This window comes from Heterodontus francisci, chromosome 6 (genome assembly GCF_036365525.1).
Source record: "Heterodontus francisci isolate sHetFra1 chromosome 6, sHetFra1.hap1, whole genome shotgun sequence".
Classification (NCBI taxonomy): Eukaryota; Metazoa; Chordata; class Chondrichthyes; order Heterodontiformes; family Heterodontidae; genus Heterodontus; species Heterodontus francisci.
The window spans coordinates 31,271,336-31,284,146 of NC_090376.1; the positions used below are offsets into that span (position 1 = coordinate 31,271,336).

Genomic DNA, 12,811 nt, shown 5'->3' on the forward strand with positions numbered 1-12,811 from the left:
GTCCTAGTGCATGAATTGCAAAAGGCTAGTATGCAGGTACAGCAAGTAATTAGGAAAGCTAATAGAATGTTATCATTTATCACGAGGGGAATGGAATACAAAAATAGGGAGGTTGTGCTTCAGCTATACAGGGCATTGGTAAGACCACATCTGGAGTACTGTGTACAGTATTGGTCTCCTTATTTAAGGAAGGACGTAAATGCGTTGGAAGCAGTTCAACGAAGGTTTACTAGACTGATGCCTAGAATGAGCGGATTATCTTATGAGGAAAGATTGGACAGGCTAGGCTTGTATCTGTTGGAATTTAGAGTAAGAGGCGACTTAATTGAAACATATAAGATCCTGAGGGGTCTTGAGAGGGTAGATGTGGAAAGGATGTTTCCCCTCGGAGAATCTAGAACTAGGGGTCACTTTTTTTTTTAAAAAGGGGTTGCCCATTGAAGACAGATGAGACATTTTTTTTTCTCAGACGGTCCTGAGTCTTTGGAATTCTCCTTCAAAAGGCAGTGGAAGCAGAGTCTTTGAATATGTTTAAGGCAGAGGTAGATAGATTCTTGATGAGCAAGGGGGTAATGGTTATCGGGGGTAGGTGGTAATGTGGCAAAATCAGTTCAGCCATGAGCTTATTGAATGGAGGAGCAGGTTCGAGGGGTTGAGTGGCCTACTCCTGCTCCTAGTATGTTCACATACATACATTCAAAAATCACTGGTTTCTTTTACGAAAGGATGTTTTAAAAAAAAACTAGCTGTTTCTTGAGAATAAATAAATAAAGAAAGACTTTGTGGGTTATGTTCCTGATGGATGAGGGATTCTAATATGGAAATAATCAAATGCTACTTGAAGTCTCCATGCAGATTTGATGAAAGTGTCTGTTCTTAATAGGCATTCAAAACACTTTGTCTGCAGCAGGCATTAAAACCACTGGCAAATTCCAGAAAATACAATCTTGAACCAAATACTTCCTGGCTTGGAAGTAAAGAAAAGGTGTTAGCCACCTTCAGCAATACAAATGGTCTCTTCAAAAAAAAAAGGCTTTTTTTTCTTTTTCCCGCTTAGGCAATTAGAAACATGGAAACATAGAAAATAGGAGCAGGTGTGGGCCATTCGGCCCTTCGAGCCTGCTTCGCCATTCATTATGATCATGGCTGATCATCCAACTCCGTAGCCTGTTCCTGCTTTCGCTCCATGCCCTTTGACCCCTTTCACCCCAAGAGCTATAGCTAACTCCTTCTTGAAAACATACAATGTTTTGGCCTCAACTGCTTTCTGTGGTAGTGAATTCCACAGGTTCACCAGTCTCTGGGTGAAGTAATTTCTCCTCATCTCAGTCCTGAAAGGTTTACCCTGTATCCTTGGATTATGGCCCCTGGTTCTGGACTCCCCCACCATCGGGAACATCCTTCCTGTATCTACCCTGTCAAGAGATCCCCCCCCTCGCTCTTCTGAAGTCCAGCGAATATAATCCTAACCGACTCAACCTCTCCTCATATGTCTGTCCCGCTATCTCAGGAATCCGTCTGGCAAACCTTCGCTGCACTCCCTCTATAGCAAGAACATCCTTCCTCCGATAAGGAGACCAAAATTGCATACAACATTCCAGGTGTGGCCTCACCAAGGCCTGTATAATTGCAGCATGACATCCCTGCTCCTGTACTTGAATCCTCTCGCTATGAGGCCAACAAACCATTTGCTTTTTTCACCACCTGTTGGACCTGCATGCTTACCTTCAGCGACTGGTGTACGAGAACACCCAGGTCTTGCTGCATATTTCCCTCTCTGTTTAGAGCTGTTCAGATAATCTGCCTTCCTGTTTTTGCTACCAAAGTGGATAACCTCACATTTATCCACATTATACTGCATCTGCCATGCATTAGCCCACTCGCTCAACGTGTCCAAATCACCCTGAAGCCTCTGCACCCTTCAACCCAGCTTTGTGTCATCTGCAAATTTGGAGATATTGCATTTAGTTCCCTCATCTAAATCATTAATGTATATTGTGAATAGCTGGGGTCCGAGCACCAATCCCTGCAGTACCCCACTAGTCACTGCCTGCCATTTGGAAAAAGACCCATTTATCCCTATGGTAAACGGGATTAAGGAAAATCCCAAGGCTTTTTATACATATATAAAGAGAAAGAGGGTAACCAGGGAAAGGGTTGGCCCACTCGAGGACAGAGATGGAAATCTATGCGTGGAGCCAGAAGAAATGGCTGAGGTGCTAAATGAGTACTTTGCATCAGTAGTCACCAAGGAGAAGGACGGTCGATGATAAGCCTAGGGAAGGGCGTGTAGATAGTCTGTCATCTCATTATCAAAAAGGAGGAGGTGTTGGGTGGCTTGCAAAGCATTAAGGTAGATAAGTCCCCAGGGCCTGATGGGATCTACCCTAGAATACTGAGGGAGGCAAGGGAAGAAATTGCTGGGGCCTTGACAGAAATCTTTACAGGTGAGGTCCCAGAGGACTGGAGAATAGCCAATGTTGTTCCTTGGTTTAAGAAGGGTGGCAAGGATAATCCAGGAAATTATAGGCCGGTGAGCTTCACGTCAGTGGTAGGGAAACTATTAGAGAGGATTCTTTGGGATAGGATTTACTCCCATTTGGAAACAAACAAACTTATTAGCGAGAGACAGCATGGATTTGTGAAGGGGAGGTCGTGTTTTACTAATTTGATTGAGATTTTTGAGGAAGTGACGAAGATGATTGATGAGGGAAGGGCAGTGGATGTTGTCTATATGGACTCTAGTAAAGCCTTTGACAAGGTCCTGCATGGCAGACTGGTGCAAAAGGTGAAGTCACATGGGATCAGAGGTGAGCTGGCAAGATGGATACAGAACTGGCTCTGTCACAGAAGACAGAGGGTAACAGTGGATGGGTGTTTTTCTGAATGGAGGGATGTGACTAGTGGTGTTCCGCAGGGATCAGTGCTGGGACCTTTTGCTGTTTGTAGTATATATAAATGATTTGGAGGAAAATGTAGCTGGTCTGATTAGTAAGTTTGCGGACGACACAAAGGTTGGTGGAGTTGCGGATAATGATGAGGATTGTCAGAGGATATAGATCGGTTGGAGACTTGGGCGGAGAAATGGCAGATGGAGTTTAATCCGGACAAATGTGAGGTAATTCATTTTGGAAGGTCTAATGCAGGTGGGAGGTATACAGTAAATGGCAGAACCCTTGGGAGTATTGACAGGCAGCGAGATCTGGGCGTACAGGTCCACAGGTCACTGAAAGTGGCAACGCAGGTGGATAAGGTAGTCAAGAAGGCATGCTTGCCTTCATCGGTTGGGGCATAGAGTATAAAAATTGGCAAGTCCTGTTGCAGCTGTACAGCACCTTAGTTAGGCCACACTTAGAATATTGCGTGCAATTCTGGTCGCCACACTATCAGAAGGACGTGGAGGCTTTGGCGAGGGTACAGAGGAGGTTTACCAGGATGTTGCCTGGTCTGGAGGGCATTAGCTATGAGGAGAGGTTGGAAAAACTCAGATTGTTTTCACTGGAACGACGGAGGTGGAGGGGCGACATGATAGAGGTTTACAAAGTTATGAGCGGCATGGACAGAGTGGATAGTCAGAAACTTTTTCCCAGGGTGGAAGAGTCAGTTACTAGGGGACATAGGTTTAAGGTGCGAGGGGCAAAGTTTAGAGGGAATGTGCGAGGCATGTTTTGTTACACAGAGGGTGGTGAGTGCCTGGAACTTGCTGCCAGGGGAGGTGGTGGAAGCAGATACGATAGTGACGTTTAAGAGACATCTTGACAAATATATGAATAGGAAGGGAATAGAGGGATATGGGCCCCGTAAGTGCAGAAGGTGTTAGTTTCGGCAGGCATCAAGATCGGCGCAGGCTTGGAGGGCCGAATGGCTTGTTCCTTTGCTGTACTGTTCTTTGTTTGTTCTTTGTTTCCTGTCTGCCAACCAATTTTCTACACTACCCCAATCCTATGCGCTTTAATTTTACACACTAATCTCTTATGTGGGACTTTGTCGAAAGCCTTCTGAAAGTCCAAATAAACCACGTCCACTGGCTCCCCATCATCAACTTAACTAGTTACATCCACAAAGAATTCTAGTAGATTTGTCCAGCATGATTTCCCTTTCGTAAATCCATGCTGACTCTGTCCGATTCTACCACGGTTCTCCAAATGCTCTGCTATAAAATCTTTGACAATGGACTCTAGAATTTTCCCCACTACCAACGTCAGGCTGACTGGTCGATAATTCCCTGCTTTCTCTCTACCTCCCTTTTTAAATAGTGGGGTTACATTAGCTACCCTCCAATCTGTAGGAACTGTTCTAGAGTCTATAGAATCTTGGAAGATGACCACCAATGCATCCACTGTTTCTAGGGCCACTTCCTTAAGTACTCTGGGATGCATACCATCAGGCCCAAGGAATTTATCGGCCTTCAATCCCACCAATTTCCCCAAGACCATTTCTTTACTAATACTGATTTCTTTCAGTTCCTCTCTCTCTAAGCCCTGTGTTCCCCAACATTTCTGGTATGATATTTGTGTCCTCCTTTTGTGAAGACAGAACCAAAGTATGCATTTAGTCCTTTATTCCCCATGATAAATTCCCCTGTTTCTGACTGCAAGGGACCTACATTTGTCTTCACTAATCTTTTTTTCTCCGCATATCTATAGAAACCTTTACAGTCAGTTTTTATGTTCCCTGCAAGCTTACTCTCGTACTCTATTTTCCCCTTCTTCATCAATCCCTTGGTCCCCCTTTGCTGAATTCTAAACTGCTCCCAATCCTTAGGTCTGTTTTTGTTGGCAAATTTATATGCCTCTTCCTTGGATCTAATGTTATCTCTAATTTCCCTTGTAAGCCATGGTTTGGCTACCTTTCCCGTTTTACTTTTGTGCCAGACAGGGATAAACAATTGCTGCAGTTCATCCATGCGCTCTTTGTTTGCCATTGCCTATTAACCGTCGTCCCTTTAAGTAACGTTTCCCAATCTGTCGTGGCCAACACGCGCCTCATACCTTCGTAGTTTCCTTTACTATGATTCAGGACCTTTTGTCTCAATCAACTACGTCACTCTCCATCTTGATGTATCACACCACTAGATTGACAATTATTCCTCTCGAATTACACAATACCCATTACACTACACAATACACAATTAACTAGGCCTGTAGCTCCTTGTAGAATTTCTGCTGAGAGAGAATAGACAGCTCTTTTCAGTAGCACGCCTCGCTGGAGAGTCTTTTGCCAGTTTTACAGTCAAACTGAAACCTGATACCATATGATCTCCCTCTCTCTCCTGCTGTGGCCTAAGTAACACATGCAACTGGCACACTGCCTCAGAAATCCAAAAGTTTCTCTCCTATCTTAAAGGCACACTGTTTTAATCCAAGGAGAAAATAAATATGGTTCCGTGACATTTGCCAGCTAGAGGGATGGTTTTAGTAAGTAAAAAATTGAACCTTTTTTTTTTTTTCTTTTTGCAACAGTACTACTTTATACCAAACAGCTCATACTTCTGTTTTTCTAAACTCAGAAACCTAGTCCTTGACAATGTAGTCCTTCCCCAATTTGCCTCCTTTTTAGTTAACCCATTCTCTGATTCAATTTCCCAGAATACATTATAAAATAAACAAGCAATGTAAAGGCTCACTTGTGAAATCCAGATCATGCAGTGTTTGCAGTACCTGCCTGTCTCCATGGACTGAATGAAGACACTCCTCTAGTGGATAATGTAAACCTCTGAGGAAATTATGTAGTAGTAAAGAACAGACCTGCAAGGAATTGTATGAAAGGGCTTGCTACTAATGTAGTCATTCATGTGTTGGCACTTTAAGGAAACTGGTATCTTCAGGAATCCTGGTGCATGGGTATGGGAAGCCAATAACAAAGATGTGAGGCGGGAAGAACAAGGTGAATAGCATAAGATTTTTCACAAATGGGATACAGCGAGTCCCAGCATAGAACCGTGTTGATGTTACAACCAGTTGGGAAAGGGGGTCTAGGGGTTCCCTCTCCGCCTTTGCCTGGTTTGACCATAACAGGGTTTAATTTTTAAAATGCCTTGTTTTTTAAGCTCCCCCCTCAGTGAATCCTTGTTCACTGCTCTCCAATTGTAAGGCAAAGAAATCAACCAGACAGGTTTTCTTAGATTTAAACAAGAAAGGTGTAAGTTTATTAACCTTAAAACGCTAATTTGATTAAAATGTCTTTTAATAAGCATGCTAGAATGCATGTGTGATAAACACACATGCAGATAGTGACAGAAAAGGAGTAAGAATAAAGGGGAAAAGTTTGAAGCAATGGCTGGTGTTCATTTATTGTCCTTTTAGTGTGATGTAGAGTCTTTGCTGTTAAATCTTGCCATTTAGTTGGGGCCCAATGCATGCTTTCAAACTTGTTTCGATGTTGGAGTCTTTTTTGAGGTTCAAGTGGCCTCAGTGGATTTGGAAATTTGAGAGAGATAGCAAGCCAGGGAGGGAGGCTCTTCAAGTTCAGTTGCAGTCTGACACCAACTGTTCTATGAGCAGTTCAAAACCAAGCCTGGGCCAGCACGTTAGTCATATGACTAGTTTTTTTTTTAACTCTCCTATGTTTTTGTGGATTCCTTTTCATCTTAGCAAACACCTGCAGTGGGGGAGGAAATGGAATGCTGGCTTGTTCCACATTCAGTGTCTGGTGATCAAAATCCATTTGGGTTAATTGGATCAGGGAGCAGTTCCATTGTCGTTTTCCTAGGCAATAGAATGCAAATTTTTCCAGCTACTGCTGATCTCTTCAGTCCAGCAACAGTTTCAAATTACTGGTTCATGTGACTAATTTCATATGCCTCATTCATGGCAAGTGGGGTCGATGTGACAGTGATATTGACCTTGGAGGAAAGAAAGAAATGAACCTTGTACTGTGAAGGTTTTCTTTGTTTCATGGATTGGAGCAGAACTTTCTTGGTAGAAAGTTTCAGTGGTAACTTTTTTTTTATTGGAATAGTCCCTAATATTAGTGTAGATCCTGTAAATTGCAATATTGTGGAAAAGGGTGTTTCAATGTGTTCTTGCCTGCGATTGTCATCAAGTGGCAAATAGAAGGGAGATTATTTGGCTTGTTACAACTGCATTGATGTTGGCTCTTCAACTGGAGCTATCTATTCTCTACCCAGATCCTGCAGTATCTTTTTTTTTTCTCTTAGCTGCATTTGCATTCCTCCCAGTAACCAACTTTAGACAATTTCCCTTTCATGGAAATGCAGAAGACTGTGCACTTTTTTAAGAAACTCAGATACACTAACTTGCTCTAGGGTTCGTGAGACTATTCTAGATTAGAATAACAATTTTATTTTCTATAACAGGCAAAAAAACAAGCTGCTGGAAAAATTGAGTCAGTTAGAATCTGTGTGGAGTGAATAGACAAATTGACACTTCATCAGAACATTGTATTTTCAATGCATCTTTTTTTATGAAGATAAGTATAATGTCATTTATTATAATACTGTGCTAATAGAGGATTGATAAACACTCTCATTTTATAAACAGGTATCTGAAAACAAAAGGCGCTATCAAAAGGATGGATTTGACTTGGATCTTACTTACATTACTGGTTTGTAGATGTCCTGCTAGTAAACATTTACTTTCTAAAAGAAAATTTTGGTTTCCTTTTCTGCATCTGTACTTTAAGGAGCAGTCAGGTTTTCTCCAGGCTTTTGTGTTGGTTTGAAGCCAGCTGTGATGTGTAAAAGCAACCCAGTGACGAGTCTCTCCTGTTTGGGTTGGGAAGAGCCTAGCCTTGCTGCAGTGATCTGGTTGCAGTTAGTAATCATATGGAATTTGAGTGACTCCTCACATCTCTGAAATAATGTTCATGATCCAGTGTGGTATACAGTGATGGTGACTTGAGGGTTATTTATCTGAGGTGTCTAATGGTCTTGTGTGCTGTTTACAGATCGAGTCATTGCCATGTCATTCCCATCCTCCGGGAAGCAATCTCTCTACAGAAATCCAATTGAGGTACAGTACATGAGTCTTAATCAAGTTGTGATGTGTTTCTGGCTGCTTTTAAATGTATGATTTACCATATTAATTTCTGAATGGAGATATCTAACCATCGAGTTTTGCATGGCAGGCTCAGCTGTGTTATTTCCTCCTATAAACTATCATTGACAACCGTTTTGCTGTATTAAATGTTCTATGCAATATTGATTGAGCTCATTCCCTTTTGTATTTAAGGGTTGAAAATAGTTCTTTTTACTTCGTTTCTAGACCTGATGGTGAAATATACAAGTTGCCTGAGATAATGTTCGAGTGCCTTGATTAACTTGTCACTGAGGTTCAAATAAAAAAAATTAGATATATTTTCTGGATCCCTTGCTGTTCATACTATTCATGAACTACTTGGAGACTGATATTTGCAAATATCACAGAATTTGCTGATTGATAAAGTGGCCACAGGAAAATGAAGGAGAAAAACCAAAATTGGAGTTTAAATCTATTTTATGTGCCTATGTTCAGTTGGATCAGGAACAGTAGTGTGACTAGAATACACAACAATACATAAATGGCAGATGTGTATGCAAAAGGATTTCCATTAACAAAGGTACTAGTATTTGATTAGTTAATTGTCTCTATATAAAATAAGTTTGGGTAGTTTGAGCCCAGTTGTCTACCACAAAAATTTTGTCAATATTGTGTCAAATTGGAGTCTTGCTGATATAAGTTGGTTGAGGTGGAAGTAATTTCCATGTATGGAGTAGGTCTGTTCTTAGTTTATGGCAGTGTAGAGGGAACTTTTACTTTGCATCTAGTAAACTATAACTGATTTAGGAGTACTTAATGGCGACACCAGGCTAACTAGTTTTCCAATGCTGATGCTTCCAGTGCAAAATTTATCCAAAAAACTGAAATATATCTCAAAGATATTAATCAATGAGTTGCAAAATTACTAGTTTAGCTTAAAATAAATATATTCACAGCAGGTCAGAGCATTGGGATTTTTTCAATGGAAGTCCTGGCTATTTTTGATCCAATTTCTTTTTGTCTTGAGAACCTGTAGGCACAGCAAATATGAAATTCTGTCTTTAGCATTACATATATCCTCCTCTCTGACATTTTGATGCTATGGGGTGGCTTGCTGATGCATAATGTTCTGAAGGTTGGGGCAGACTAGATAGATGGCAGTTTTAAAATCTTTGTCTTTTGCGAGGAGCAGCCTTGATAGAACGGGGTGCGGAGCGGACTTTCAGCTGAGCGGTCAATTTCAGTAAGTTACAAGTTAATCCTTTTTTGTTTCGGAGGACCGGGGACTGCTGGGTAGGGGAAAACTATTTATTTGGGCAGTGGCAGTACCCGAGACACTACACATGTAGTGTCTCCCACCCACCCTCCTCCTCTAACCAAAAAAAAAAGGACTCTAGGGTGTTGATAAGGTAAGCTTTTTATTTAAAACTTCAGTCCGTCGGATTGCTAAGCGAACAAGTTTTGACTTTTTTTTTCGTTTGGTTTTTCAGTAGATTTATTGGGAATCTAGAATAGTGGGAATGGAGGTAAAGGCAGTTGTATGTTCCTCCTGCAGAATGTGGGAGGTAAGGGTCGCCAAGAGTGTCCCTGCTGACTGCATCTGCGGGAAGTGCACCCAACTCCAGCTCCTCGCAGACCGCGTTAGGGAACTGGAGCTGGAGCTGGATGAACTTCGGATCATTCGGGAGGCGGAGGGGATTATTGACAGGAGTTATAGGGAGGCAGTCACACCTCAGGTAAAAGAAGTAGGTAGATGGGTTACCGTCAGGGGAAGGAAAGGGAACCAGCAGGCAGTGCAGGGATCCCCTGTGGCCGTTTCCCTCAACAACAGGTATACCGTTTTGGATACTGTTGGGGGGGACGACTTACCAGGGGTAAGCAATGGGGTGCAGGTCTCTGGCACAGAGTCTGTCCCTGTTGCTCAGAAGGGAAAAGGGAAGAGGAGCAGAGCATTAGTCATTGGGGACTCCATAGTTAGGGGAACAGATAGGAGGTTCTGTGGGAACGAGAGAGACTCACGGTTGGTGTGTTGCCTCCCAGGTGCCAGGGTACGTGATGTCTCCGATCGTGTTTTTGGGATCCTTAAGGGGGAGGGGGAGCACCCCCAAGTCGTGGTCCACATAGGCACCAACGACATAGGTAGGAAGAGAGATGGGGATTTAAGGCAGAAATTCAGGGAGCTAGGGTGGAAGCTTAGAGCGAGAACAACCAGAGTTGTTATCTCTGGGTTGTTGCCTGTGCCACGTGCTAGCGAAGAGAGGAATAGGGAGAGAGAGGAGTTGAACACGTGGCTGCAGGGATGGTGTAGGAGGGAGGGTTTTGGTTTCCTGGATAATTGGGGCTCTTTCTGGGGTAGGTGGGACCTCTACAAACAGGATGGTCTTCACCTGAACCAGAGGGGTACCAATATCCTGGGGGGGAGATTTGTTAGTGCTCTTCGGGGGGGTTTAAACTAAATCAGCAGGGGAATGGGAACCTAAATTGCAGTGCCAGTGTACAGGCTGTTGAGAGTAGTGAGGTAGGGGATAAGGTTACAGGGACGCAAGAGGGCACTGGCAAGCAAGAACTTGGTTTAAAGTGTGTCTACTTCAACGCCAGGAGCATCCGGAATAAGGTGGGTGAGCTTGCAGCATGGGTTGGTACCTGGGATCCTGATGTTGTGGCCATTTCGGAGACATGGGTAGAGCAGGGGCAGGAATGGATGTTGCAGGTTCCGGGATTTAGATGTTTCAGAAAGAACAGAGAAGAGGGTAAAAGAGGGGGGGGGGTGTGGCATTGTTAATCAAGGAAAGTATTACAGCGGCAGAAAGGACGTTTGAGGACTCGTCTACTGAGGTAGTATGGGCCGAGGTTAGAAACAGGAGAGGAGAGGTCACCCTGTTGGGAGTTTTCTATAGACCTCCGAATAGTTCCAGAGATGTAGAGGAAAGGATAGCGAAGATGATTCTCGACAGGAGCGAGAGTAACAGGGTAGTGGTTATGGGGGACTTTAACTTTCCAAATATTGACTGGAAATACTATAGTTCGAGTACTTTAGATGGGTCTGTTTTTGTCCAGTGTGTGCAGGAGGGTTTTCTGACACAGTATGTGGACAGGCCAACCAGGGGCGATGCCACATTGGATTTGGTACTGGGTAATGAACCCGGCCAGGTGTTCGATTTAGATGTAGGTGAGCACTTTGGCGATAGTGATCACAATTCGGTTAGGTTTACCTTAGCGATGGGCAGGGACAGGTATATACCGCAGGGCAAGAATTATAGCTGGGGGAAAGGAAATTATGACGCGATTAGGCAAGATTTAGGATGTGTAGGATGGGGAAGGAAACTGCAGGGGATGGGCACAAACGAAATGTGGAGCTTATTCAAGGAGCAGCTAATGCGTGTCCTTGATAAGTATGTACCTGTCAGGCAGGGAGGAAGTTGTCGAGCAAGGGAGCCGTGGTTTACTCAAGAAGTTGAAGCGCTTGTCAAGAGGAAGAGGGCGGCTTATGTTAGGATGAGACGTGAAGGCTCAGTTAGGGCGCTTGAGAGTTACAAGCTAGCCAGGAAGGATCTAAAGGGAGGGCTAAGAAGAGCAAGGAGAGGACACGAGAAGTCATTGGCGGATAGGATCAAAGAAAACCCTAAGGCTTTCTATAGGTATATCAGGAATAAACGAATGATAAGAGTTAGAACAGGGCCAATCAAGGATAGTAGTGGGAAGTTGTGTGCGGAATCAGAGGAGATAGGGGAAGTGTTAAATGAATATTTTTCGTCAGTATTTACAGTAGAGAAAGAAAATGTTGCCGAGGAGATTACTGAGATACAGCCTACTAGGCTAGATGGGATTGAGATTCACAAGGAGGAGGTGTTAGCAATTTTGGAAAGAGTGAAAATAGATAAGTCCCCTGGGCCAGATGGGATTTATCCTAGGATTCTCTGGGAAGCCAGGGAGGAGATTGCAGAGCCGTTGTTGTTGATCTTTAAGTCGTCATTGTCGACAGGAGTAGTGCCGGAGGACTGGAGGATAGCAAATGTTGTCCCCTTGTTCAAGAAGGGGAGTAGAGACAGCCCTGGTAATTATAGACCTGTGAGCCTTACTTCGGTTGTGGGTAAAATGTTGGAAAAGGTTATAAGAGACTGGATTTATAATCATCTTGAAAAGAATAAGTTCATTTGCGATAGTCAGCACGGTTTTGTGAAAGGTAGGTCGTGCCTCACAAACCTTATTGAGTTTTTCGAGAAGGTGACCAAACAGGTGGATGAGGGTAAAGCCGTGGATGTGGTGTATATGGATTTCAGTAAGGCGTTTGATAAGGTTCCCCACGGTAGGCTATTGCAGAAAATACGCAAGTATGGGGTTGAAGGTGATTTAGAGCTTTGGATCAGAAATTGGCTAGCTGAAAGAAGACAGAGGGTGGTGGTTGATGGCAAATGTTCATCCTGGAGTTTAGTTACTAGTGGTGTACCGCAAGGTTCTGTTTTGGGGCCACTGCTGTTTGTCATTTTTATAAACGACCTGGATGAGGGTGTAGAAGGGTGGGTTAGTAAATTTGCGGATGACACGAAGGTCGGTGGAGTTGTGGATAGTGTCGAAGAGTGTTGTAGGGTACAGAGGGACATAGATAGGCTGCAGAGCTGGGCTGAGAGATGGCAAATGGAGTTTAATGCGGAGAAGTGTGAGGTGATTCACTTTGGAAGGAGTAACAGCAATGCAGAGTACTGGGCTAATGGGAAGATTCTTGGTAGTGTAGATGAGCAGAGAGATCTTGGTATCCAGGTACATAAATCCCTGAAAGTTGCTACCCAGGTTAATAGGGCTGTTAAGAAGGCATATGGTGTGTTAGCCTTTAT

At 43.4% G+C, this 12,811-nt stretch overlaps 1 protein-coding gene across 6 annotated transcripts in view; it reads left to right on the forward strand.

Annotated features, from left to right (window-relative positions):
- Nucleotides 1-12,811, forward strand: part of tpte (transmembrane phosphatase with tensin homology) — a 104,686-nt gene that overhangs the window by 33,459 nt on the left and 58,416 nt on the right. For all 6 annotated transcript variants that reach the window (XM_068033429.1, XM_068033426.1, XM_068033427.1 and 3 more), the window contains exons 8-9: nucleotides 7,503-7,566; nucleotides 7,909-7,973. In XM_068033429.1, coding sequence (XP_067889530.1) covers nucleotides 7,503-7,566; nucleotides 7,909-7,973 — 129 coding nt within the window. The remainder of the gene's footprint in view (nucleotides 1-7,502; nucleotides 7,567-7,908; nucleotides 7,974-12,811) is intronic.